Source organism: Podarcis erhardii, assembly GCF_964252035.2.
Source record: "Podarcis erhardii genome assembly, chromosome: 6".
NCBI lineage: Eukaryota > Metazoa > Chordata > Lepidosauria > Squamata > Lacertidae > Podarcis > Podarcis erhardii.
Genome location: NC_138510.1, coordinates 79,138,787 through 79,166,556, shown reverse-complemented (window position 1 = coordinate 79,166,556; position 27,770 = coordinate 79,138,787). Strand labels below are relative to the sequence as shown.

General features: G+C 43.0%; 1 protein-coding gene across 4 annotated transcripts in view; it reads left to right on the top strand.

The window, feature by feature from the left end:
- Positions 1 to 27,770, top strand: part of COL11A1 (collagen type XI alpha 1 chain) — a 262,353-nt gene that overhangs the window by 153,500 nt on the left and 81,083 nt on the right. For all 4 annotated transcript variants that reach the window (XM_081865627.1, XM_081865625.1, XM_081865626.1 and 1 more), the window contains 8 exons: positions 2,670 to 2,777; positions 5,554 to 5,607; positions 12,030 to 12,083; positions 15,574 to 15,618; positions 15,784 to 15,837; positions 15,932 to 15,976; positions 24,746 to 24,799; positions 27,692 to 27,745. In XM_081865627.1, coding sequence (XP_081721753.1) covers positions 2,670 to 2,777; positions 5,554 to 5,607; positions 12,030 to 12,083; positions 15,574 to 15,618; positions 15,784 to 15,837; positions 15,932 to 15,976; positions 24,746 to 24,799; positions 27,692 to 27,745 — 468 coding nt within the window. The remainder of the gene's footprint in view (positions 1 to 2,669; positions 2,778 to 5,553; positions 5,608 to 12,029; positions 12,084 to 15,573; positions 15,619 to 15,783; positions 15,838 to 15,931; positions 15,977 to 24,745; positions 24,800 to 27,691; positions 27,746 to 27,770) is intronic.

The following is a 27,770-nucleotide window of genomic DNA, read 5'->3' as shown; positions in this document are numbered from 1 at the left end:
TTTCTAGTGAGAGCAAGGATCCAAGTTGGAGCTTTCAGATGAAGAGACAGGGCCGTATAAATGGATGCAGCCTTTATTCATGACTGGAATCAGGGAACAGGCTTAGAAAAACTCAGTTCCTGGTGAATAGTTGGCTGCCATCCATTTCCAGGGGAAATTAAACCATGGGACCTGATGTCATCATTCAAAGTAAGGCAAACCAGCCTTGTTTTAATTCTGAGTCGTTTGGCCCACATTTACTGGGATTCCAAGTGAATGTTCACCTTACTTTCCCAGAAGGCTTTGCAGTATAAAAGCTGGTCCTTCCACACCCTTTTTAGTTTATCATTTATTTTAATCTTTTGAATGTTTCTCTTGCCCCCCCCCCAATAATTTTATTGTTTTATTCCTTTGAGGGTTGTTGTTTTTACAATTGGGTGATGTTTAAATTTTATGAAATAAATAAATGAATAATATCCAAAGTCAGGCCTTTCAATCCTCTTGAAGATCTATCCTGTCAGTTTCTCACTCTCTGCAATGGGCTGCCTGATCTAATTCAAGAGACCTTTTTGCAATAGATTCCAGGCATTGGCTCTCATTCCACCTAGGTTCTCTTGGAACAGGTTGATTTTCTCATTGTTCATCTGCTATTTTGGTTTATTTGTAAATCTTTCCTGATGCTCCTCTGCAGTACTACTTAGGCCCTAAGTCAGCCAGTCTTGTGACATTATACAAATTAAAACAGCACAATGAAGCAGCCATAAACAACTACAAACAAGTCATTTTCCCTGTAGGTTAGAGAAAAGAGTTGAACACATTTCTCTGAAATGTTTTGTTACGGCTCCGTACCAGAGCTAAAACTAATTTGGAGGAAAGTTATCAATCAAATTCTCCTAAAGTAAATTTGCTTGCAATTAAACAAACATGGGTGGGCTAGGATAAATTAAGACTGTATAACACAAGTAGGGTGGAAGCTGTTTATCACATCCTGAACAGAATTCAAACTAACAAAATGATGCATACAAGTATTATTGAGTCTACAATATGTACTTCATAATATAACTTACAGCTTAATATTGGCAAAGGATGACCCAGCTCCAGGCACATATGGAGGAAATGGCTTACCTAACCTCACTTCAGACTGGGTTCAGGCCTGGATTAAGGACTGAATCAGCCTTGGTTGCTGTGCTGACCCTGTAAAACATGATGGATCTCTCCTTGGCTTTCATACCATTGACCCTGGTATCCACCTGGATTGGCTCTACAAGATCCAGTTGGGGGCACGGTGTTACAGTGCTTTAACGCTCATTTTTTGAGATTGGTACCAGAGAACAGCTTTGGGTGGCTGTTTGTCAGCCCCTTACATCTGTGTTATAGAGAGCCACAGTTGTCCCCAGTGCTATCTATATGAAGTTGTTCAGAATAGTCATTGGGAAATCTGGAGTATGGCATCAGCAGTATACTGATGATACCTACAGTAGCTCAATTTCTCCGTTACATCCAGAAATAGCTTGTCAAGGTTGTGTGTGTGTGTGTGTGTGTGTGTGTGTGTGTGTGTGTGATGGAGATCACTATGCTAGCTTTCCAGTAGCAGGGTCAGTGTTGTTTACCAGGAGGGAGGTTGGTGTAGTGCAGTGCAGTGCAGTGCAGTGCAGTGCAGTGCAGTGCAGTGCAGTGCAGTGCAGTGCAAGCACACCAGCAGGAATTCTGGATTGGCTCCGTAGATACATTTGTCCCACACTGAGCCCCCTGAAACTATGCCTTTCCTTGTCAATAAACAACAGTGACTCACCTGATAGGAAGCCAGATGAGACCAATGAGCACCAACTCTCTGATATGATCAGGTTTGTGGTCATTGGTTCTCATTATAGGAATGCCCATGCAAACTTCTTTCATGCATTCTTCCAAGTGGATAAGTTATGTGCCCAGACCACATACAGTATGAATAAACTGGACCTAGTCTTCAAAAGTGCATGGGACTTCAAAAAGGATTATTGAGAAGGGTTTGAGACAATGGAATAATGGATGGGATCCAACAACGCCAGAGGGTTTTATTCATCATTATCAACCTGTGTGTGTCTCTACTGTTCAAAAAAGTCTGTAAAACTCAGATGCAATTTCATACTAGCAAACAATAATTTTTATTTATTTGTGGCATTTAAATAGTTAGCTTCTCTAACCATATTGTAATCAGTTAAAGGGTAGGCCGCATTAAAAACTGCATAAAATTTCAATAACGATATACCGTAATTGCTAAAAATTTGTAGCAACATGTAGTGGCCAGAAACAATACAGCCAAGGTTACAACCGAAGATTAAAAGCCTGCTGTAACAACAACGAAAAAATGTTGCAAATCTGAATGTGGATTTCTTTCCCCATGAGAGATGTGGTTCTTTTAGTTAAACTGTCGGCTTTTGTGGCCAAGCCACAAGCAACAACTAGACCTTTGGTTACACTCGGTGCTCAAATTACAGGGAGGCCAGGCGGGATCCAGCCTGCTTAAGTTTTGTGCCAGTTCTCCCCTTAATACTGGTTTTAGAAAGCTACAGTGAAGCCATGGTTAGGCTAAAATTAGAAATAGTGGCAGACTTGAGGTTTTCATCAATGGCCAATCCAATAATTTCAGCAGTTTTTGCATCCTATTTGCAGAAGCAGGTGACTTGGTTTACATCCTTCAATTTTTTTTAAAGGGTGAAGTTGGCCCTCTTGGTCCACGAGGAGAAGATGGCCCTGAAGGTCCCAAAGGTCGTTCTGGCCCAACAGGAGACCCAGGTGGGGCTGGTCAAGCTGGAGAAAAGGTTAGTCACTCAATCATACAACAGGCTTTTTGGGGGAGGGGTATCATGAGATCATCTTGGTGTAGTTTTAGAGGCTGCAAATTCACATGTTGCATAAAAAGCAAATGAACAAATGACAAATGATTCCCTTTTTCTTTCAGTGTTTGTTGTGTCCGGATAGGACTATCATGTGGGACATGTGTAGATCCCAGACACATCTTTTCCTAAAGATTTACTGAAGCTGTATAAGAACACTTTTTCCACCATACATTTCAGCTCATCTTTCACTTTTGTAGGTTTGGGGCTACACCAGGAGGGAAAAGTGAACTGGGAAGTCTCTAGTTTTAAATATTACCTCAGCCACGAACTCAGAGCCACTGTGTCTTCTCCTCGGGCATAAACAATACTGCTTACAAGTAAAAAAAGTACCCTAACAATGCAGTTGAAGTAGTCTGAGTATTTGGAAGGCACCATATAAATGTTGACGGTGATTTATTTCACTGAAAACATAAGATGAAAGAAGGAAAAGGGCAGAGCAGGGGCAGGCTTTACCACATAGCATTGTGAACGGCTCCCTTTGGATTGCAGATCCTAAAGTAAGAACCATTTCCCTGCCTTCAACCTCCAGCCTCCATCTTACTGTTGGAGTTACATGTCTCTGTTTGTAATATTTTGAAATACAGAGCAGGAAGGCAGAATATTTTTAATGCATGCCTAAAGGTGATATGGGATGCAGGTGGCACTGTGGGTTAAACCACAAAGTCTAGGATTTGCTGATCAGAAGGTCGACAGTTCAAATCCCCATGACGGGGTGAGCTCCCGTTGCTCGGTCCCTGCTCCTGCCAACCTAGCAGTTCGAAAGCACATCAAAGTGCAAGTAGATAAATAGGTACCACTCCGGTGGGAAGGTAAACGGCATTTCCATGCACTGCTCTGGTTCGCCAGAAGCGGCTTAGTCATGCAGGCCACATGACCCGGAAGCTGTACGCCGGCTCCCTTGGCCAATAAAGTGAGATGAGCGCCGCAACCCCAGAGTCGGCCACGACTGGACCTCATGGTCAGGGGTCCCTTTACCTTTACCTTTAAAGGTGATATTGAATATGCACATCCTTTTATAGGAGAGAATGCACGTCTACTCTGAACAGAACAGAAGGCATTATACTCATGCATTATACTCATGAACAAGTAGAACATGCATGAATGGAGGACAAGTAAATAAGTTCTGTCCTGCCATCCCTGTTACCTTCCTTAAGTTGGAGGATGACTGTCTGCAACAGGGAACCTTCTGAAGTTCTAGGGTTCTGTATTGTGCAGGGAGCCTTCATGAGTGGAGTTGATTCCCCACCCATGATCACCCTCTGATGTGAGTGGAGCCAGTGTCCTCATCCCCACTTTCACCACTTACTACTTACTCATGAGTAAAGTGCATAAATGGGCCTAGAGTAAGGCCATCATTCCTTAATTAGCTTTGTTGGATTGTGCCTCTGAATAAGAATCCCATGTAGGCAACTAGGCAAGAATGTCTATGTTCCACAAATTATTCCCCCCTCTCCACTAGCAAAAACTAGTTATTGAGATAATATTTCATTCAAGCATGTTCCTGCTTAGGTACTTGGTCAGCCTGTCTGAAGTCCAGCTTGATTGTAAAGATCTTTTGAAGGGATCTCCTTCAGTGACCCTTCCTGTGTTTTGCACACACAGTCCTTTGAGGAAGAACAATTTATGGACTAAGAGGAGGGAATGAAAGCGTTGTAGTTATGATTTGATGCTAGCGACCTTTTAAGCTATCATAAAAATACTTTAAAAGTCACTTCATTCATTCCAGAAAGTGTTCCTTTCAGCCTCGCTTAACTGTGGGGAGCTATTTCGGAATTAATGATCCCCACAGTGTTGTGAGACATCTTCCCAGCTGTTAACAAGGTCATGAATCAAGAAAGCCAATATTATAATTATGGATGAATGGAAGCATAATTGGAATGTCATCACTGAATTCCAATTAAATTCCAATCCCATTAAAACAAGAATAAATGAGCAACATTTCCCCCCAAAAAACTCAACTGTTGAGCTTCTTCATTCTGGACTGAAAGCAGGGAAATACCATGACAAGTATGGGATTGGATCCAAAAACTGTGAGCAGAAGTAAAGGTCTAAGGAAGTGTGACATTTACAGACACCACCCGCCCCAGTATGGGGAAGCAAAACCAGCAAGGTTCACAATGGTTGGTGGCTCTGTTCTCCACATGCACAATTGAAAATGCCAAATGATTATTATTTATGTCAAATGGCAGCTTTAGTATGTAGGTGTTTTGTGAACTAGGTCATCTAACAAACTCAAGAAGGTATAATTGAAATGTGTAGCTAAAGAGAATGGGAAAAAATTATAAGTTATTTAGGAGAGCACTGTAAGCAGGTGGAAACATTAGCAGGATTTTGATTTCACTTGTAGTGTAGCAATTATAATGGATAATATGGATTGATATAAAAGTTGGAGTTTCGAAGAATATGTGGTAATAAATGTTTAAAATGGGACCCCATGGAGGGGATGGGGGGAAGTCCTGAGATTCAGAATAATCTCTGTACATGGATATTTATCTGAAGGTTTTTTTAAAATAACTTTGTATTTGTAAAGCTGAATAAACATGATTTTTTTAAAAAAAAATAAGCCTACATCCACGCAAAAGGTTTCCTTCTAACTTTACAAACTACATGATTCTTCTGAGGGAAATGGGACATAGACAGAGTGGTAGCCATCAGGAAACAAATGAGAAATGCATTAAAACTTCTTTTTAACTTACAGGGTAAACTTGGTGTTCCCGGATTACCAGGATATCCAGGAAGACAAGGTCCAAAGGTGAATTTGCTCTTGTGTTGAAAAATGTACAGCTTTGGTTAGCAGAATATTCTAGGGTTTGGGGGCGGGGTTGGTCTTACTTGGAACATCAGTTTAAAACAAATGCTTGGATAGTCACTTGTAACTACTAGAAGTCCAAAGGTTATATGCATTTTCCTGACAAATTTGTGAGCCTGGTTCAATGATATAATTCAGTTTTGATGCCCTAATTGTGACGATCGTTTTGGTCTCGGATCTCAGATTTGGCAGTTTCCTCCATCAGCCACAGTTGCCATGTAAATGAATAACCTACAACTTGATGGGTGGTGAGTGTTATAAATATTAACCATGTTCACTCATACAACTACTCAAAAAGCATTTGCAATGATATACGTAATGCTCCCCACAAATCTGGATCATTGCTTGTCAAATGATCAGATTTTTAAAAATGTCATTTTGGTTCGTTGGTCCACTTCACTGGGCATCTTTCTTTGTTTCTGGGTTATAACTTTGTGTAATTTACACATCTAGAAAAGGAAAGCACAGACCATTAAGTATTATATGATGCACTGATACAATTAGGTATAAAGTGATGCTCAGCCATAATAAATGTTACTCCCCTGCTCCGTGAATTTATACCATTATACATCAAATTATTATTATTATTTTAAAAAAGAAAGAAAGCAGAGAACTGTAATCACTGTGTTCATACTGGATTTTATGCATTGTTCTAGTTCCTATGCTACAATTTGTGCTCATGTGATTGCATTTGGAAGTCATCTGTGGAGCAAGGACACATGAAAACCTTAAAATCAGAATGGGTAGCCTAATTTTTCCCTTTAGGAGAATCCTAAGTCACAATATCATGTCAGCTTTGGAAAGACGATATAGGCAAATAGTTTTGATGTCAGTTCTCCACAGGTTAAGTGCTTCCAGGATGACTCCTCAGAGCTTAGAATAGCTTATCAGACTCAGCCCCTCTGTGCAACTTCAGATGTGAGTCCATGAGAGTTTTTGTGTTTACTTGGGGCAGCCCTACAGGATATTCTCCATTACAAGCCCCGTTGAAATAAGCGAAAAGAGTGAAACCATGGTTGGATCCATATCCTTGATAGAGGGTAGCATTATCTGCAAAAAGGGAATATGCATTTTTAATGCTGTTCCCAATTTGTGATTAACAAGGAATCTGTACAACTTTTTTGACAGTGCAATGCATGTAAAAAACAAAAAACCCTGCCATCTTCTGGTATTAACAATGTGAACAACTATCTAGGTGTCCCCCCCCCCCAACATGTTTGCACTGTGTAAGGTATCATTGCCAATACATTTTAGGAAAGCATTACTTTAAATTGTAAAGTAACATTGATTTTTCTTAGCTTTTTAAAATATTGGGAGTCTGTGCTTATTTTGCTTTGTTTCCATTTCACCTGGGTGAATTCCAAGGTGTTTCATTTTTTCAGTAAACACTCTGTGTTAATGCGATATAGGGTTACTGCTAAGGAAAGTGTTCATCAAGAATTCAGAAGTAGGTTTTTGATGCACCTGCCTTTTAACCTAAACGTCTGAGATTGCAGTCTCTCTCTCTCCCCATCTCTTTCCCTTGTCTGTCAACGCTTCAAAACTCTATTTGGAAATTTCTTAAGATCAAAGAGATCTTACTTTATTCAGAAGCATGAACACAAATGACATGCACGAACGTCAAAGAAAATGCGTGGCCTTCCCCTCACAAAACGGAGATGTTGGCATGAATTTTACTAAGCTGAATTTTCATTATACCAAAAATGGAATTAGTTTGCAAGCCATATTCAGTTTTAAATTCTTTCAACAGTCTACAGTGGTACCTCGGACGCTTCAGGTTATGTGTTTTTGGGTTGCGCACCGCGCTGAACCCGGAAGTACCGGAATGGGTTACTTCCGGGTTTCAGCGCTCGTGCATGCACAGAAACACTAAATCGCGCTTTGTGCATGCGCAGAAGCGCTGAATGGCGACCCGCACGTACGCAGACGCGGCGTTGTGGGTTGCAAACATGCATCCTGCACGGATCACATTCACAACCCGAGGTTCCACTGTATTGGCATTAGATTAGAAGGATGGCTGCAGGACCTCCCAATCTTCTGGCTATGCTCTACTGAGTGGCTGCAGTGCCAGAGCTGTGCCACTTAAGTTGCAGTCCATTGGTCACCTGCCATCAGCAGTCAAAAGCTTAAGAATAGCAGTAGAAGCTGGCAAGCTGGCTGCCATCATGATGACATATGACAATGATCCCCGACATAACCATGATGGCCCTGTATGCTCAAAACCACACCTTCTCCTGTTGCCCTCATCACTCTAGGGCCATTTCATATTTCCCAGAATGCTTTCCCCCAGAATGCTTGGAATGGGGGTGGGGGAGCGGCAATTGCTTTTGTGTGTGTATGGCAGTCCAGTGATGCTGCATATAGAGGGAGAAAACAATGGCTGTTGAGAGAGGAGTGTTGTTGCCACAGCTGCCTGTGGTATTGCCCCCACTAATGCATGGGACACGGGTGGCGCTGTGGTCTAAACCACTGAGGCTCTTGGGCTTGCTGATCAGAAGTTTGGTGGTTCGAATCCCCGCAACAGGGTTAGCTCTCGTTGCTCTGTCCCAGCTTCTGCCAACCTAGCAGTTCAAAAGCATCGCTGCGGCGGGAAGGTAAACGATGTTTCTGTACTCTCTGGTTTCTATCACGGTGTTCTGTTGTGCCAGAAGTGGTTTAGTCATGCCGGCCACATGACCCGGAAAGCTGTCTGTGGACAAACGCCTGAAAGCGAGATGTTTGGCGCAACCCCATAGTTGCCTTTGACTGGACTTAACTGTCCAGGGGTCCTTTTCCTTTACCTTTTTGGCCAACACCAAACAACAATGAAGGAAAGAAATTGCCACTATTACATCTAAGGGTACGCCCATCCCACTGGAAGCAAATTCAGCCACCCACCCCCCTCCTGAGTTTAGTGAAATCATTCCATTGTTCAGGTACTGATTTAACTTCTGCCTTGAGGAAAACCACCCATATTTTAATTTCTGTGATTGTTTTTCTCAGCCCTAATATATTGTAGTCCTGATACTTAAGATGAAGGGGCCAAACCTTTTCACTAGTCAAATGTCTTCAGTGCATGTTATTGCCTACAGCTCTGGTATAACATCAAGGCTTGCACGATAGACTAATCCATGGGTAGGAAAACTAAGGCCCGGGGCTGTATCCGGCCCAATCGCCTTCTAAATCCGGCCCGTGGACGGTCCAGGAATCAGCGTGTTTTTACATGAGTAGAATGTCTCCTTTTATTTAAAATTCATCTCTGGGTTATTTGTGGGTCATAGGAATTCATTCATTAACCGCCCCCCCAAAATAGTCCAGCCCCCCACGAGGTCTGAGGGACAGTGGACCGGCCCCCTGCTGAAAAAGTTTACTGACCCCTGGACTAGTCAATGGGCCCCATCCCATACTTGTTAGTGTAGCTACTGAACTGATCTGTATATAAGCCACCCCAGTTTATCCACCGACAACAACATGCTTATAGGTCGCACTCAGGTGGCTGCTATAGCAAAACAGGTCTGGGTCTGGAAATTCATCATAAAGAATTATAAGCTCCCCTTCTCCCCCCCAAAAAAAAATAACAAAACAAAACAAAACCACTCAGGCAGAAGAAGTATATTAGAATTGTAGTAATAGTTGCAGGGCCACTTAGGAGCCACTAGAGCAGATCTCAGGGTGGCTGTCAGTGCTGGGCACCTTCTTCCTTCCCACGCTACTCCTGCTGCCTCCCGGGCCAACTCTTCATCCTAATCATCAGCAGCAGTGGCAGCAGCAGATCCCCAGGCCAGTTGAGCAGAAGGTGGTAGCCAGTAGTGTTGGCAGGTGGCCTGGGGATCTGGATCCTGGCAGCAGGTGCCCCAAGACTGGCAGGCAGAAGAGCCAGTAAATCTGGGGGCTGCTACTGCAGCCTGTTTTGCCTGCCCCTCTCCAGTTTACCTAGGCTGCCCATCCAGTGCCGCTCATCATGCTGCAGGTCACAGCACCATCTATTGGCAGCCATGTGAACTAATGTGTGATGACAGACAAATACAAATATATAGACAGAGATATTTGCAATGATTATGTTGGCTGTTAATGTCCTTTTCCTCAATTGCCCATGGAAATTGGATAACATAAACTCTTTTGCAGCAGTAACAAAAATATCTCCTAGGAGTAGAATACTGCAAGTTAATGTCTGAGCACAAATATTCTTTATCAGTCTTCCTATTGTTCCATGCCAAAACCCAATTATTATCATCCAGCAAGTATTATCTCATATAGTCATTCAGAAAATAAATTGCTTACAATTATTTCTTAGTATTTCTACAAGTTTCATCTAGTAGCCATTTTTGTTGAAGGGGCTGTTTCAACAATTACTGAAATGAGACATTGGAAACATTTTCCCAAATGAAATTGTCATTATTTTCAAACAGACTTTCTTCTGCCTTCATCAGTGTTATGGACACTGTTTTTAAATTACTGGGAAATCAGGCCTGGTTTGTACATCTAAAACTAATCCAAAACACAGAAAAAAATTGAATGTCTTCTTTGTTTTATAGGTGTGTGCACTTGAATATACAGACATGCATGCATGAACTGACATAATGGAATTTATGAACTTAGGGAAGTAGAAGCCAACTGAGTTTGCTACTCAGGAAAGACCCATTGAAATCATTGTATGCAAGTTAGTCATATCCATTAATTTCATCAGGTCTGCTATGATTAGAACCATCATTGGATACAACTCTTACTCAATCACTGGAAACTCATTTTCTTTTATGGTTAAAATGGTGCTCTTTGTTCTCAAAGCTCCTTTCTGTGGAGCACCTGCTCTCTATTTTGTCCACATTGTTCACACTGATGACAACATGCTTGTTTCCTCCACCTCCACTAAATTTTATTAAAGTTTGAAAGAAATTATAGAAGGATTAATATAATATATTGAATATGTTTTTATCAAAAATAAAGGAAACTAATCTAAATAAAAACACAAACCAGAAATAAGAAAAGGAAAACAAACAAAAAAAAGAGAAAAGAAAAAAAGAGAATTTCAGATTCATCATTGGTCAGCTATATATAGAAAATTATTCAAAACATCCACTCCAAGTTAACACCCAACAACTCCACTTTCTGTACATGAATATTTCCTTTGATCCTCAAACCCAGATATCATAGGTTCATTTTATTTTTCATGCAAACAGTCTATAAGGAGTTTCCAATCTTTAGTAAATATTGACAGTGATTTTTCTCTGTTTAAACACATCAGCTTTACAGACCTGTGACATCCTGATTGTAATGGACATGCTTTTGACCTTTTCAAGAATTCTGTAGGTCTTGTTGCCACTTGATAATGTGTGATATATTATGTTGTGTGACTGGAACTCAACTCAGGGAATGGAACTTCCACTCCTCTGCCCCCTCCCCAAACCTGCTCCAGACGGTATCTCAACTCTCCAGAGCAGATTTCGATGATGCACAGAGGATGGAAAGAGAAGTTGTGTGGTGCTAGCAGAAGTCCACTCTTCTGGAGGGTGTCCTCAGCTAGATATCACCCAGTGACTTGGGGCAGGATTGACCTAATGAGCCTGTCACTCAAGGACTTCCAACAGTGCAACAGACCCTTCCCCCTTCTTATTCCCTTCACCTAGAGAAGTTGGCTCTGAGCGCATGGGAGAAGCGAGGAGAGTGGTCATTCCATCTGGCAAGCTTTAACGCTTGGGCAGATGGAAAGATTGGAGGAGCACAGCAATGAACCCCACCCTCTGCTTGTCGTAAGGTTGCTTGGTGTGTCGTTGTTGTTTTTAATTGTACCACTCTTGATGTTTTAATGCATTCCGGACATGAAGCATTTTGGTAAGCTACCAGACCACCATCTATTAATAACCATTTCCACATCAATTGCTTCAACTGAATAGTATAATGTGTTATATTGCAACACACTTTCATGTTGCTGTTTTGTGTGATGTCTAGGAAAAATATTTTATAAACTACTGTAATTCATAGTGTGTCAATGATTCATCTGTTGCTATTCTTTCTGGTTGGTGGGCATGCAGAAATGGGCCTTTTCTCTGTTGATCCTACAGTTGTGTAATATGATTCTGAGTGAGACCAGGCAAGGCCAATCCCTCGGCGTGGGCCTGAAAGACTCAGCTTTTCACCATGGACTTTAGGAGTTAGTTATGACCTGTGTTGTAGAAATGGTTTTGTGATAATGGGCCACACACCCAGTTATTGTTATTGCATGCTTTATGTTGGCTTTAAATACTGCTTTGAAGGATACGGACGTTTAATATCTAAAGCACTTGAGGGGGCGGGTGACCCTCCCCCATAAAAAAGCAACTTAGAAGTTTATTAAATATCTAAGTAGGCTTTGAGTAAACCATATAACTGTGTGTCCTCCCCCCTTACAGGGCTCAACTGGGTTCCCTGGATTTCCTGGTTCCAACGGAGAGAAAGGCGCAAGGGTATGATATAATATTCTTCTTAATGTGTTTTATTAATATGTGGAACTCATTGCTAAGTGAATTCAAAGGACAGGCAGAATTGGGAATTTAACTGTAATGCAGTAAGAACATTGTACATTCTTGATAGCAACCAAAAGAAATAAAGAATAAGAAGACTGTTGCTCAACAAGATTAAATAGTAATTTCCCCACAAGGAAATGTATTCACCAGCTTCCCATTATCAGAACAATGTGCAGCTCCATAGCAGCAGTGGCTCCCCATTAATTCTGTTATTCGCAAGTGTTCAGTGCAACACTGAGATGTAGCTACAAGCTGCTGGCAATGTTCACACAGTACCTACATCAATGGATATATTTTTCCTATACTTGCCCAATGGCGGATAAATACCGTATTTTTCGCTCTATAGGACGCACTTTTCCCCCTTCAAAAATGAAGGGGAAATGTGTGTGCGTTCTATGGAGCGAAGACGCCATATCCCCCCGCGCGCTCTCCCGGCTGGAGAGGTGACGCACGGCTATAGAGGCTCCTGCCATAGCCACGCGTCACCTCTCCAGCCGGGAGAGCGCGTGGGGGACTAAAGAAGCACCCCGCAACCCTCTCCCGCCTGGAGAGGTGACGCGTGGCTATGGCAGGAGCCTCTATAGCCGCGCGCCACCTCTCCAGCCGGGAGAGCGCACGTGGGGCTAAAGAAGCCCCGCTTACTCTCTCCCGGCTGGAGAAGTGACGCGCAACTATGGCAGCAGCCTCTCCACTGCGCCTTTCCACTGCTCCCTGACCTGCTCTTTGGGGCTGGTGGTGGGCTTCCCCCTGCCAGCCCCAAAGAGCAGGTTGAAAGGAACCTGAAGCCTGGAGAGCGAGAGGGGTCGGTGCACACCGACCCCTCTCACTCTCCAGGCTTCCAAGGTAGTCGCCTGAACGCACCTTAAACGGCACCTTGTTTTAGAGCGGGAAAACAAGAGGGGGAAAATTCTCCCCCTCTCTGCGCAGCGCCTCCTGCCGCTTCGCGGAAGGGGCGCTGGGCAGAGAGGGGGAGAATTTTTTTTTCTTGTTCTCCCCCCTCTAAAACAAGCTGCGTCCTATTGTCTGGTGCGTCCTATGGTGCGAAAAATACAGTAAAATGTAATCTGAGGGTCAAAATGCATGTTGTTAAATATGTCTTTATATTTAATGAAGAGTTTTTTTATAAGAAAAATGAAAGTAATATCATCTGGAGGCTGCAGATCGCATGAGGATCACATCAGTTTAACACTTTCTCCCCTTGTTGAAAGCCCCTTCTATGAAACTGGTATTTGCTTTTGGGGAAATCCCAGAGAGAGAGAGAGACTTGAGGCTAACTTGCAGTTAGTTTCGTTATTAAGGAAATGTTAGAGCATGGTGCTGATAATGCCAAGGTTGCAGACAACTGCATATTCCTGCATTGCAGGGGGGTTGGACTACATGATCCTCAGGGTCCCCTCCAACTCTACAGTTCTATGATTCAATGAAAGGCAAAGCCCCCTAATGAAGAAGTTGCTCAAACTGGCTCCTTTGCTGTCTCGTTTTCTGTGTCAGGGCTCCTCCCCTGTAATCTTCTGCTACGGGGAGTCCCGGAGCCTCTCTCTGTGCCTGTCTGGCTCATTGCTTGGCAATATGTATCAATCCTTCACATTCTAGAAGCAAGTGGGGCCAGAGAATCGTCAGCAGAGAAACTGTCATGACGGAGCAGCGGGAGAGATGTAGAGACTGGTTTTCCTCTGTTGTCTCTGTCAGAGCCTGCATCCAAACTGGAAACCTCCTCACCCTGCCCTGTGCTGGGCCACTTGCCTGCTTCTGCCTCTTTGTGATCCTTCAAGGTTCCTCTTTTTAGTAGCTTCCAGCTTGTCCCCTCCTCTGAGGTGTGGCTGGTATCCCACCACCAGGATCCAGAATCTAAGTCATCACCTTCTGTGTTTTCCCTGGGGGGCTCTTGGCCTCCACCATTCTTCCTCATCCAGCCAATCCCTGACACCAGCTCATCCTATTTTATTTTTAAAAAAGAAAAAATGCAGTTAATGCAAAGATGCATTTATTTCCACATCCGGTTTGGCCCTGACTCAGTTGAAAAAGTGTTATGTCTGAAGTGACAGGGAAGCAAAATGAAGGTGTCATTATGCCTGTGATGATCGCCTCCACTCAATCAAGTCCCCACAAGATGCTGCAGTCATCTAATGATGAATAGAAATCTGGGAAGCAGCCCATTGTCTGGTGGAAAAGTATAAGTAAAGGAGGAAATAAATAAAGCTTTGACAGTTTCACCAGAGGCACTTGAACATGGGATCATATGCCATCATATGCCGGGTGGGATGCCATCATCTTTTCCCTTAAGCATCTGGGTCTGGTAAGAATACTGTATACTTATACAGTGGGGGAGGAAGGGAGAAAACAAGAGAGATTTCTTCCTATATTCTGTGAATTATCCAGCTAGACTGCAATCTATCCTCAGGGGGATTTCTCTGGCATCTTCTATGCATTCTAATTCCCCAGGACTCTTTTCATATACAGAACCAAACCACCCCAAAACAATTTGTGGTTGAAGCGGCAAATCAACAGCAAGGATGCTGAAGAATACATATTTAAATGGATGTAGAAAGTCAAGACATAGCTGCTTTGTTTATTTGAAGCTGGTGGGTGGAATTTATAATGCAGAGTCTGCAAGCTCTAGAAGGTCACTGCATCACTATCTATAAAGCTCAACTGGACGTGGCTGATCACTTGTGGTTGAAATGTGATGAAGTTATCAAAGGGGAAAGGATGGCTTAGAAACTGTGCTTGGTGGCAGCTTAGTGTGCCATTAAGTAAAACTGAAGTAATGTATATCATTACTCTGCCGACCACTACATTTTATGAAGCAGAAAAACAGGCGTGCAGATTCACCAGTTTAAATCTGAAACTGATGAGAGACAATTGTATTTACAGCATTCTCACAAGCTTCCTTACTATAATCCCCCCCCCCTCCAATTGATTACTGCAGTGAATAGATTTACAACTAGGAAATGCAAACAGTAGCTTCCAAGATGTGGTTTCCCTGGGCCTATGGCAAGGGGAGAAAGAGTTAAACTACTTCACCTCACCCTGCTGCCCCTCCTGTTGCCCCAAGAGTGCTCAGGCGGCGGAGGCAGGGGGTGGGTTGCAGGGGAGAAGGGGAAGGGTTAAGCACTCGTTGCAATATACCCAATCTCTCCTGCGAATGCTCCCTGTTCCCATGTGAGCATTGCAAGACAAGCCTGGCTTGCGGAGTGTTTCCCTTATGACTTGTAATTCTGCCCTTTAAGAAGAGAGATAAATATTTGAAGAAGCTATTTATGAAAACTTAAAATGCAAGGCAAGTTGTCTGATGCCCTGTGTAGCTTTTGATCCTGTAGTAGAGTTCTGCTGTGCCCTTTTGAAGTAGCAAAACCACCTTCTCGACCAAAAAACGAAAACACCCCTCCATCGAAAGATAAGATTAATTTGTGTGAACTTTCTTTGGCAGGGCTTGCACGGAAAACCTGGCCCAAGGGGACAGCGAGGACCAACTGTACGTACTATGCATTTTTCCTACACCTCCCCTTTAATGTTATCTCATGCATTTCCATATTAATTGCTATCCTGGCCATATTCAGAAGGTTGCCTTTATATCCTTTGCTGCTGTAGCACACGATAATAAAAAATAACGAATTGCATATCTTTTGTGACTCAATAGGGACCACGTGGGTCAAGAGGCCCGAGAGGCCCAACTGGGAAACCTGGCCCCAAGGTAACTTGACCGAATCGAGGAAACAATTTCACTTCTAGCTCTTCCTCTTAATGAAAGTGTGCATTTCATCTCTGAACGATTTGCTCTTTTCCAGGGCACGGCTGGCAGTGACGGACCCCCTGGCCCACCAGGTGAAAGGGTAGGCAAGGAACAATTTAGATTTCATTTCCATCTCTCTTTCTCTAGTCAACACCTTCCCTGGTTGGAATTGCAGGGAAGGCGTATACCGTTCCTGCGAGGCAGAAAAGTGTTTTCGTATGAGAACCGATACTCAAATGGATGAAAGTTGGGTCTTTACTACTTCTGAGTAAAGTATTTATGTATCCCCTCCCATTTATTCGATTCACACCCTCTTCCATTTGTGAATATACTAAACTCTATTTCGCCACCAACCCTTTAATTTTCTTAGTTCTTTCTGTTTGTAACTTACCACTTGGGACAAATTAAAGCACATAAAAATGAAGGTTGTCATAGATGCTAACAGTACAATTTATCTGTGCATGTCTGCTGAGACGTAAGTCCCACTGAGGTCAGTGGGACTTGCTCTCTGATAAGTGTGCTTAGGATTGCAGGGAAATGTGCATTTAATCAAGAAATTCATTTGTCTATTGAGGCTGCAATCTTGTGTGCTCTTACCTGAGAGTAAACACCATCAAAACCAGTGTGATTAACTCCTGCATAAATATGCATTGGGTGGCACCGTTCAGCTGTATAAATTTGCATATGGTCCAAAACATTGCTAACGATTTGGACTGCAGTTAAGTCCCATTGAAATCAATTTGGAAAGTTAGCCATGAGTGGTTGAAGACTGTTTGGAACCTGCTTTTTGTTTCTGAATAGTGAATACCTGGGAGGCTTCAGCAAACAGAGCGTGATCTGACATGATGAGGGTCTGAAGTTGAAGCCAGATACAACCTTATTGGAAATTAGTGAGGGCCATGCACCTAAAAAATAAATAAATCAGATCCAGTGTCTCCTTGTTGGAATCCCAGTGCTATTGTTAAGTTGTAGATATTTGTGGAATTCAAAGTAACCTCCTTACTCTGGGGATTGCACTTGCTACAAGCATGATATTCCATCATACGACTGGTCTTAGCTGTTCTTCTCTGTCCTTGTGGTACATTTAGATAATTTTAGACTTTGTACTTAGTGGTCTTGTGGAAAGGGACATCTTTCGATGGTAATGTGGTAACTTACTTCAAAATGTGGTAAGCCAGCCCTTCTGCAATTTGGGGTCCCTCCCATTCATTCGGCTAAGTGAGACCAAGGGCTTCTGGTGCAAAGTTCAGCCTGGGCTTCCTATTCTCTTCAGCTCCACATATCCTCATCTCTTTCCACAGGGAGATTCCTCTCCATTGAAGTGAATAAGCAAGGTCTAGTGGGGAAGGCAAATTCAATGGGTATTAGTGGCCTGCACTGGCAAGGAGGCTTGTTGCCATGTTCTCCTGTACCCAATGAGGATTCCACATGCTTATTGCGATTTTGAGAGCTATTAACACAGAACAGCTTTTAGCTATCACAATGCCTGCTTGCGGGGCATTTGGGAAATCCTATCAGTCAACTCTATGCTGTTGGTTCTGTGCATCAAAGAATGTTAGCATAATCTATTGTCCTCATATCAGTTAATACCTTTTAAGTAATCTTTTAATATACTTACTGTGGGGGTTCCTTTTAAGAGGAATTTGCAGAGTTGTTATTGCTTATTATTATTATTATTATTATTATTATTATTATTATTATTTGTGTGTGTGTGTGTGTGTGTGTGTGTGTATGTAGAGCATTTGCTAAGAGATTTTAAGTGCAGCAGGTTCTGAGGGTTTTCCCAAGTAAAACTAATTAGATTTTTGAAATGTTTTTGGCTTTCTGAACCGAAGCTAATAAAAAGTGTTTTTGCCAGCGGAACTGTTATCACCAAATAGGGCTTTACAAACTAGCCATCCAGGATCTTGTATACCAACTGACCAGATGTAATTTCTTTTTTAAAAAAAAACACTGGCCAGATATATTTTTGTTGGCTCAAAAGTGCCTGCTTTTGAATGGGCTGCTTATTATTAAACTGCAAGTCATCCACACTGCAGTAAACACACATTATCATGTAGTAAATGGTACCTTGGAAGATTTATTATACAGTGGACTGTGATTTCCAATTGCAATACACAAGGAACTAGGCCTCATTTACAAGTTCCAACAGCAGGCATTGATGTAGCAGGCAGTCATTGCTTATCACATAACCCTTATCCCATGCACCTCCCTATAAGCAACTCTGGGGGAAGTTCTGTGCTACTGGGCAATGTTCCACACCATATAAATGGGAAACAATCCATAAAGCCTATCACACAAAAGCAGTTTTTGGTAATAACCAGCCAACTGGCAATGAGCAGGTTCCCCATATCTGATCCAGAATTATCTGATCCACTGAATGTTCTGAAGTTAACCCAGGTTTTTGGATCTGCACCTGAGATCTCTAGGCCCCAGTGTATACCCAATGACATACTCTCCAACATTTCCCCCATAAAAGGGACATCCTATTTAATAATAATAATAATAATAATAATAATAATAATAATAATAATAATACCCCAGCCATCTGACTGGGTTACCCCAGCCACTCTGGGAGGCTTCCAAAATATATAAAACATGATAAAACATTAAACATTAAAAACCTCCCTAAACAAGGCTGCCTTCAGGTGTCTTCTAAAGGTTACGTATCTCCTTGGCTTGGGGGTCACATAACTCCCTACCCTCCAACATTTCTCCAATGAAAATAGGGACATCCTAAGAAAAGGAGGGACATTCTGGGATCAAATCAGAAACTGGGATGGCTTCTGTAAATCTGGGAGTGTCCCTGGAAATTAAGGACGCTTGGAGGGTCTGAGATTACCCCCTGTAGACTTAGAATGAACATATCCAGTCTGCCAACTGCAATTTTATGTGAACATTTTCTCATTTCACATGCAGTTGCCAAACCATATTGCCTATAGATGAACCACAGTAAACACATGGCAGACAGTGCCACTGTCGAGAGTGGATCCAGCTCACTCGCTGCCATTTGAATTAACAGACTCGCGCACTGAAAGATCGTCTGTTGAAAGTAACAGCTTCCCTCACACTAATTGCATCACCCTGTTGTGCCTCATGTTGCGATAATCCAGGCTCCAGCTGGCAATAGACTGAGCATCAACAGAAAAACTGACAATGAACCAATCAAGGGAGATTTTTTTTCTCCCCCCTCCGTTCTGTATTCAATTTGCTTCTTCCTACTCGAGTGCTATCAAAACACTGTATAAGCTTTTCCATAAACATCTCCCTCAGCCCTATAATAAAATCTGTGTGGTTTTGCATTAATATTCAAAGGTAAACATCAAAGCCCTGCTGTAAAAGATCATTTCACAAAAGTGAATGCTAACACTTTGGTTTAGGAAGCCTTTTATTTACATAGAGAAATGCATTAGAGAAACCCATGGAAAATCTGGTATCTGGTTAATAGGCCACTCTTCAGTTCTCAACACAGCTCATCTTTCGCCAAGCCTGTGCTCTCCGGGGTTTTTGGACTACAACTCCCAAACTCCTGGTGAGCACCAGCTTGGCAAAGACTGGTGTAGCACCTAAGTTTTATGGTCCCAGTGATAATCCTTTGTGGTCCCTATGGGCAATGGATATCCTGCAAGGAGGCTAAGCAAGAAGATTGACACAAGTGTGAATGTGGGAATTGTGTTTGTGTGTGTGCAAGCACATGTATCATGCAGGTATGCTTGTTGAGGAACTGTACTTTATTCATCTGTAGGCACGTTTGCAAAGATTTTTCAGGTGAATTTTATAAAGCAGCTTGTCTCAAATTATTGTTACTATTATCACTTTTTTTATCAAAATTAAAACATTAACCTAAATAAAAACACAAACCAAAAAGAAAAGAAAAGAAAAAGAGAATAGAAAAGGATAGAGACGTAGAGAAGGGATAAAGGAGAAAAGGAAAGAGAAAGGAAAAGAGAGGGAATATTGAAAGTAGAAGGAAGGAAGGAATTACAGAGTTGGAAGGAGTCCCTAGAGTCATCTAGTCCAACCCCCCCCCCCCCCGCAATGCAGGAATCTCAGCTAAAGCATGCATGACAGTTGGCCATCCAACCTCTGCTTATAAACCCCTTACATACACTATTTCCACAGCATTCCCCTGCTCCACCAAGTTTGAGGAAGGAAGGAAGTCTAATAAAAATATTGTTCAAATTTGACTAGCAGAACTCTTCAAAACAAAACAGAAACATCAAATGATACGTCCAAAATATCTATACAAGATCTTGCACTGTCTAGCAGAGGCTCAGCATCTTACAAAATGTGAAATACCATATTTTTTGCTCTATAAGACTCACCTTTTCCCTCCTAAAAAGTAAGGGGAAATGTGTGTGCATCTTATGGAGCGAATGCAGGCTGCCCAGCTATCCCAGAAGCCATAACAGCAAGAGGGATTGTTCTACACTTACCATGCCTCATGCTTATATTTTTTATTTTCTTTTTCTTCTTTTTAAATTATTCAGTGTAGAACAACCAGTACAAACAAGGAAAAAGATACGAAAACAAAATCACAACTTACCCCTCTCATGTTGCTTCATGTTTGTTTTCACAAGTATATAAACACTGGGTTTGATAGAGCCAAGGAACTAAATAAGGCACTCTGGTGTATAAGGAAAAGGGGAAGGCAGAGTTAACAAGATGCAGTAAAAAAACCATTGATATGAAAATAGTCCTTAGTCACTACATACTGCTAGAAGAGACTGTTCACACACAAAAGCAGAAAAACCCATCCAATTTTTAAAGGGCACTTTTATCAGTAGTTGAATGGTTTCTCTCTCTTGTTGAACCATTCAGGAATGAAGAAATCAGATGAGGAGTAAAGGACAGGTAGAAAATAAAGTTAAAATGGCACAAAATATAATACAATGTGAAACTGGTATTTCAAAACATTGTTTTCCTATTGTTTTTGTAGAGGCAGTGTAGTGTAACAACAAACCATGATTGCATGTGATATTATGTGCCTTACATATACAGTGGTGCCTCGCAAGACGAAATTAATCCGTTCCGTGAGGCTCTTCGTATAGCGGTTTTTTCGTCTTGCGAAGCAAGCCCATTGACAGCTTAGCGGATTAGCGCTATTAGGGGTTTAGCGGCTTTTAGCGATCAGCTGTTAAGCGGCTTATCAGCGGAACAGCTGATAAGCGGCTTAGTGGCTTAGGAAAAGGGGGGGGGAAAGGGAGGGAAACCCGCAGGAACTCGCAAGACATTTCGTCTTGCGAAGCAAGCCCATAGGGAAATTCGTTTTGTGAAGCGCCTCCAAAACGGAAAACCCTTTTGTCTAGCGGGTTTTCCGTCTTCCGAGGCGTTCGTCTTGCGGGGCACCACTGTGTATATATATATATATATATATATATATATATATATATATATATGCGCTTCCTCTTTTCAGGTAATTCTAACTTCAGGCAAATGTGTTTTTTGTTTGTTGGTTTCTTTTTGCTTCATAAGCAGTTTTCTGCACCTTAATTTGTTTTGAGCTGTAATGCTGTCAGCTGAGTGTAGGAATTGTAGATCTCGCCATAAAAGCTCTGCCTAACAGCCACCTGGCTGAACATGAACCAAATATAGATGCTAGCTGCATTTTCACAAGGATCCAGGTCTGCTTCCTGCCTTTTTTGTTGTTTCCTCCTTGAATAATAATAATTAATAATAATTAATAATAATAATAATAAATTTTTATGTACCCTGCCCTCCCCAGCCAGAGCTCAGGGCGACTAACATCATAAAACTAAGGCAGTATACAAAGAACATCAGAACATAAAAACAGGCAATCAATTAGTTAAAATACATCTTAAAATTAGTTCAGAGCAAATTAAAATCTGGACAGATGACAGTCCACTGGTAAAATTGAGAGCGGTTAACATTCTCTAGGACCAACTGTTACCACTGGTCTTATAAAGGACCTGTGAGCAGTCTAGGAGGCCTCTTTAATGCTTGTTCTTATACAGAAAGAAAAGAATCAGACTGAACCCCTACCAAAGGCCTAGCAGAGCAGCTCCGTCTTGCAGGCCCTGCAGAAAGATGTCAAATCCCGCAGGGCCCTGGTCTCTTGTGAGAGAACATTCCACCAGGCCAGGGCCACAGCCAAAAGGGCCCTGGCTCTGGTCAAGGCAAGTCTAAACTCCCTGGGGCCTGGGATCTTCAGGGTGTTCTTATTTGCAGACCTTAAGGTCCTCCGTGGGGCATACCAGGAGAGGCAGTCCCGTAGGTACGAGGGTCCTAGGCCGTATGCATGCAGAATCCTTTCCATGTACAATTCCTCATAAGAGTTTCTACAGCTGCTGCAAGAGGCAGCTGAAATTTGACTCTCACCATGAATTTCATTCAATGCCAGGCTGCAACAAGAGAACTTCAAAGAACTCTGAGATACTCTGTCCTCTTCACCAGAGCAGCAGAGAAACACTTCACAAGGAATTGCAGTCACAGGGCTGACTTTCCCATGAACCTTAACTTAAAAAAATAAATAGCAGGAAGGTATATAATTTTGACATATTTTGCCTCAGGTGCAGAAATGTCTAAAATAACCTGTGCTTCTGTATGTGGGCTGCATACACACTCCTGGCTTAAAATGAAGCTGGTTTGTTGGTTTTTCTCGATTCAGGTGGAAGCTGGTTTTTGGGAAAATGCCTCAAAACACAGTATTTCATAAGGAACAGCAACATAGATATGGATTATGGCTAACTTTGTATATATACTGCTTCCCAAACCAGCGGTGGGAGTACCCTGTATACAGAATAAATTACTTGGGAGGAAGGCTGCACACACACTATATAATAATAATTTTATTATTTGTACCCCGCCCATCTGACAGGGTTGCCCCACCCACTCTGGACGGCTTCCAACATATAGAAAAACATATTTAAAAAGCTATTTAAAGGACATGGTTTTACAACAACAACAACAACAACAACAACAATAATAATTTATTATTTATACCCCGCCCATCTGGCTGGGCCTCCCCAGCCACTCTGGGCGGCTTCCATAGAAACCAAAAATACACTAAAATATCACACGTTAAAAACTTCCCTTAACAGGGCTGCCTTAAGATGTCTTCTGAATGTCAGGTAGTTGTTTATCGCTTTGACATCTGCTGGAAGGGCATTCCATAGGGCGGGTGCCACTACCGAGAAGGCCCTCTGCCTGGTTCCCTGTAGCTTTGCTTCTCGCAATGAGGGAACCGCCAGAAGGCCCTCGGCGCTGGACCTCAGCGTCCGGGCAGAACGATGGGGGTGGAGACGCTACTTCTGGTATACTGGACCGAGACCGTTTAGGGCTTTAAAGGTCAGCACCAACACTTTGAATTGTGCTCGGAAACGTACTGGGAGCCAATGTAGGTCTTTCAAGACTGGTGTTATATGGTCTCGGCGGCCGCCCCCAGTTACCAGTCTAGCTGCCGCATTCTGGATTAGTTGTAGTTTCCAAGTCACCTTCAAAGATAGCCCCACGTAGAGTGCATTGCAGTAGTCCAAGCGGGAGATAACCAGAGCATGCACCACTCTGGCGAGACAGTCCACAGGCAGATAGTGTCTCAGCCTACGTACCAGATGGAGCTGGTAAACAGCTGCCCTGGACACAGATTTGACCTGTGCCTCCATGGACAGCTGTGAGTCCAAAATGACTCCCAGGCTGTGCACCTGGTCCTTCAGGGGCACAGTTACCCCATTCAGGACCAGGGAATCCTCCACACCTGCCTGCCTCCTGTCCCCCAAAACAGTACTTCGGTCTTGTCAGGATTCAACCTCAATCTGTTAGCCGCCATCCATCCTCCAACCGCCTCCAGACACTCACACAGGACCTTCACCGCCTTCACTGGTTCTGATTTAAAAGAGAGGTAGAGCTGGGTATCATCCGCATACTGATGAACACCCAGCGCAAACCTCCAGATGATCTTTCCCAGCAGCTGCATGTAAATCTTGAAAAGCATGGGGGAAAGGACAGAACCCCGAGGCACCCCACAAGTGAGAGCCCAGGGGTCTGAACACTCATCCCCCACCACCACTTTCTGAACATGGCCCAGGAGGAAGGAGCAGAACCACTGTATGACAGTGCCCCCAGCTCCCAGCCCCTCAAGACGGTCCAGAAGGATGTTATGGTCGATGGTATCAAACGCCGCTGAGAGATCCAGCAGAACTAGGAAACAGCTCTCACCTTTGTCCCTAGCCCGCCGGAGATCATCAACCAGTGCGACCAAGGCAGTTTCAGTCCCATGATGAGGCCTGAATCCCGACTGGAAGGGATCCAAATGGTCCGCTTCTTCCAGGCGTGCCTGGAGTTGTTCAGCAACCACTCGCCAAAAGAATCATGGGAACTGTAGAGGTACAATTAGCAGCACCCTTAACACGCTACAGCTCCCAGGATTTTGTACAATATGTGTGTGCTTTGAATGTATGGTATACGCTGCCTAAGTCTCGTGGCATTCAGTAGGGCTCACTTCTCAGCAGACGTACATAGGATTGTGCTCTAATGCTGATCCTAGGTAATATTTATTTTTGTAACCAAATTAATAACTGGAATTGCTTACAGAAATTTGGCCACTGGCATTGTGCTGAAACGACACATCCTATGCTAAACAGAGCGAGACAAGCCTTGCACTGTCTCATCTGTATACAAGTAATTTTGCCCAGATGTTTAGGTGTGTGTTTGAATATATTTGCTGAGACAAAAACCTTTTTCACCGAGGCCCCCACCTTGTCAACAGCCATGGGCAGGCATTAGTTTAACATTTCCCATAGGTTGGTTGCATCACAAGTTTCTCTCCAAAATATTTGTGCTCTTTCCATGCTACCGCTGCTGCTGCTAACGTTTTTTGTTGTTTTGCTTTTGCTTTTCTGATCGATTTTAGGGCCCACAAGGACCCCAGGGGCCTGTTGGATTTCCTGGACCAAAGGGACCTCCTGTAAGTATTTTCTCAAAATAAATGCAATGCTTATTCAGCAAATGGGATGCAGAAATAAAGACTGGTTGTTAAGCACAATCAGAAGTGTTTGTGAAGAACAATAGCCAGAAGATTCTTTATTCCAATTCCAGTCTTTGGGTTGCCAGCTTTTCATATATTCTCTCTTCTAGATGGTTACATAACGATCCCTGGGCATCCTTGCACAGAATGGCAGAACGATCTAAACCCCCTTTGTGCAAGGCTGGTGGGGTGGACAGTTGGATTGAGTAGAGACATCCCTCCATCTAGTCTTGTTGGCTTCTCTATCTGCTGCCAGATCTGATGCAGAGCTCCCTCTTCCATCTGCCAAAGAGGCTTTTGGGGGCAGGGATCCCAAGATGTCCCGGCTGCTATCATATGACAGCATTGGCCCAATTTGAACCTGATCACTGTGCCAGCTCCCAGCTGCCCCTCATCCACTTTCCAGCCCACCAGGGCTGCAGACATGGCAGTAGCCCCGCCACTCCATAAAGCCATGTGGAGAGACTTAGGAATGTTCCCTATGCCCCACTGAATTTAAAGGTTCTTGCCTTTCCAAGGTTTGCAGTTAGTGTTATTTGTGCACAGTTGCTCCTTAAGAAAGATCAGCTCAGAGTGGCTCAATAGTGCTTTTCCTGGTACAGTGGTACCTCGGGTTACAGACGCTTCAGGTTACAGACTCCGCTAACCCAGAAATAGTACCTCGGGTTAAGAACTTTGCTTCAGGATGAGAACAGAAATCGTGCTCTGGTGGTGCAGCAGCAGCAGGAGGCCCCATTAGCTAAAGTGGTGTTTCAGGTTAAGAACAGTTTCAGGTTAAGAACGGACCTCCAGAACAAATTAAGTTCTTAACCCGAGGTACCACTGTATATGAAGTAGGTAAAACCGTTTAGCAAGTACTGTAGCTCCCACCAACCTGCTGCTACAATGAAACAAACATTAAAGGCAAAAGTGTTTGCTGGGAAATCTGATAACAATGATAGGACATGTCTGGGAACAAACAACTGAAGCTGTATAAATAAATTAAAAAATCAGAAGCGTATATAAGGTGAGTTTCTGTTCTGTGCGGCTACAGTGTATTAAAAAGTGTGCTATATGACTCCTGCTTTTCCTGCAACCTTAGCTGAAATGCGTTTTTCCTCATTCTGTGTAGCACAACCCTGACAATGCAATTTGTAGCCTTCATTGTGCTCACCTGGTTTGCTGCTGAAAATTTTGTGCAAGCTCTCAACAAGGCAGTTTGCAGGGTAAAGACGTTCATTGAAAACTTGTCATCATCCCAACCAGGTGGCAGCCGCTTTAGTATCTGCAGAATGTTTTTCTCTGTAGGGATGACCAGATGCCACTAGAGGTCTCTCTCCATCTTGCGTCGATCCCAGTCCCAAAAGGAAAGAAAAATGCTGAAGTTAATGGGAAAGTTATATCCGCTATTGGCAGACTATTACCAAAACAAGTGTACAACATGCACTAACTGGGTTATTGTCTTTAAAATGATGCATTCATAAATGGCACTGAAGTATCCACGAGCCTGGAATAATGTAGAGGCTTTCAAAGGTTTTAGGGTCCCATTTACCTTAGTGGAATTGATCAGCTCCAATGGAATCAATGGCTGCACTGCTTGTTTCTGCCTAATACAACCCTTCGGCCTTTGTTTGAGCTTCGCTTGTAGACCAGGTTTGTCCTGGTGTACAGAATGTACTGAACCTGAAATCATATTGATCCAGCATCCCTTGCTCTTATTATCCTTGCTTGACAGAATGTCACATGGAGACGTAACCTCCCAGCTTCACTTTTATTAACTCCCACTCTAGGGATCTATATGTCCATCACTACATTGCAGAGCATAAAATCTGCGTTTGCCCTATGGAACCAAAGTGGGTCGGTGGCGGGAGCAATTAGGGGGTGGGAGTGGAGAAGGGGCTGTCAGGAAAATGTTTAAGCAGAAATACTTTCCAAACCTCCTAAAACAGATTTTTATTGCAAAGAAAGAAAGAACGGCCAGAGTTCCATTATGGCATGCTTGTGTGTAACATGTTCAGATGTCATCAACCACCCTTGGTTCCTTGCATAATGTTGGGGTGTTTTTTTTGCATTTGTTTTGCATATTTTAATATCACAGACCCCCACCCTTATCGTACTGATAAATTCCATAAGTTTTCATTTTTAAAACAGTTTCTATCAAATTGGGGTTGAGCGAAGTACAATTTTCAAAGATACCAGCATTCTTGTGAATTTGGATTGCCTTAGGAGAAATCGTTGTGCAATTGGGGAGAGGTAATAAATTAATGAGGAGCAGGCAGCAGAAATGTACTATTTTGTCTCTTTTGGATGAGAGGGCACCAGGGTTTTTCTGGTACCGTCTTTACTGTTTGACTTATTTACAGATACAGAAGTAGGTCACATTAGAAGCTATGGGCCCGCACAGCTGGCAGCGCACAAAGGCACAGAATGTGCATTAGATTCCTTAAGGAAGCAATTGCTCAGACCCCCTGCAGCCCCTTGCCCTAGATGCTTCCAGTCCAGCTAAACTCCAACCCCAAGAAACCCCCTCAGGCTCTCTGATTCACTCTCTCTGCCTTCCCATCCAAGATACAACAACGCTGTGCCTGTGTTGCATTGGCTAAAGGGTGTTCCCTTCCAAAGGCAGACAAGAGAGAGAGAGATTTCCAGTCATTAACTCCCATTCAGCAAATATTAACTGAACATCCCTGACCATGAGCAGTCAGCTTAATAATGGTTGGCCACTCAGCCGGCATTCACGGTGGGATGCTTGAAAGCCCGCTTGTCAGATTGGAGCTATCACAGAGATTGCTAGACTTGGTTAGCATCTGCTTCTCAGAGCTATAATTTGATTGCTTATGTTTCCCATTGCAGGGTCCACCAGGGAAGGATGGCTTGCCCGGACACCCAGGGCAGAGGGGTGAAACTGTAAGTGCATTATTTGTTTTTCTTC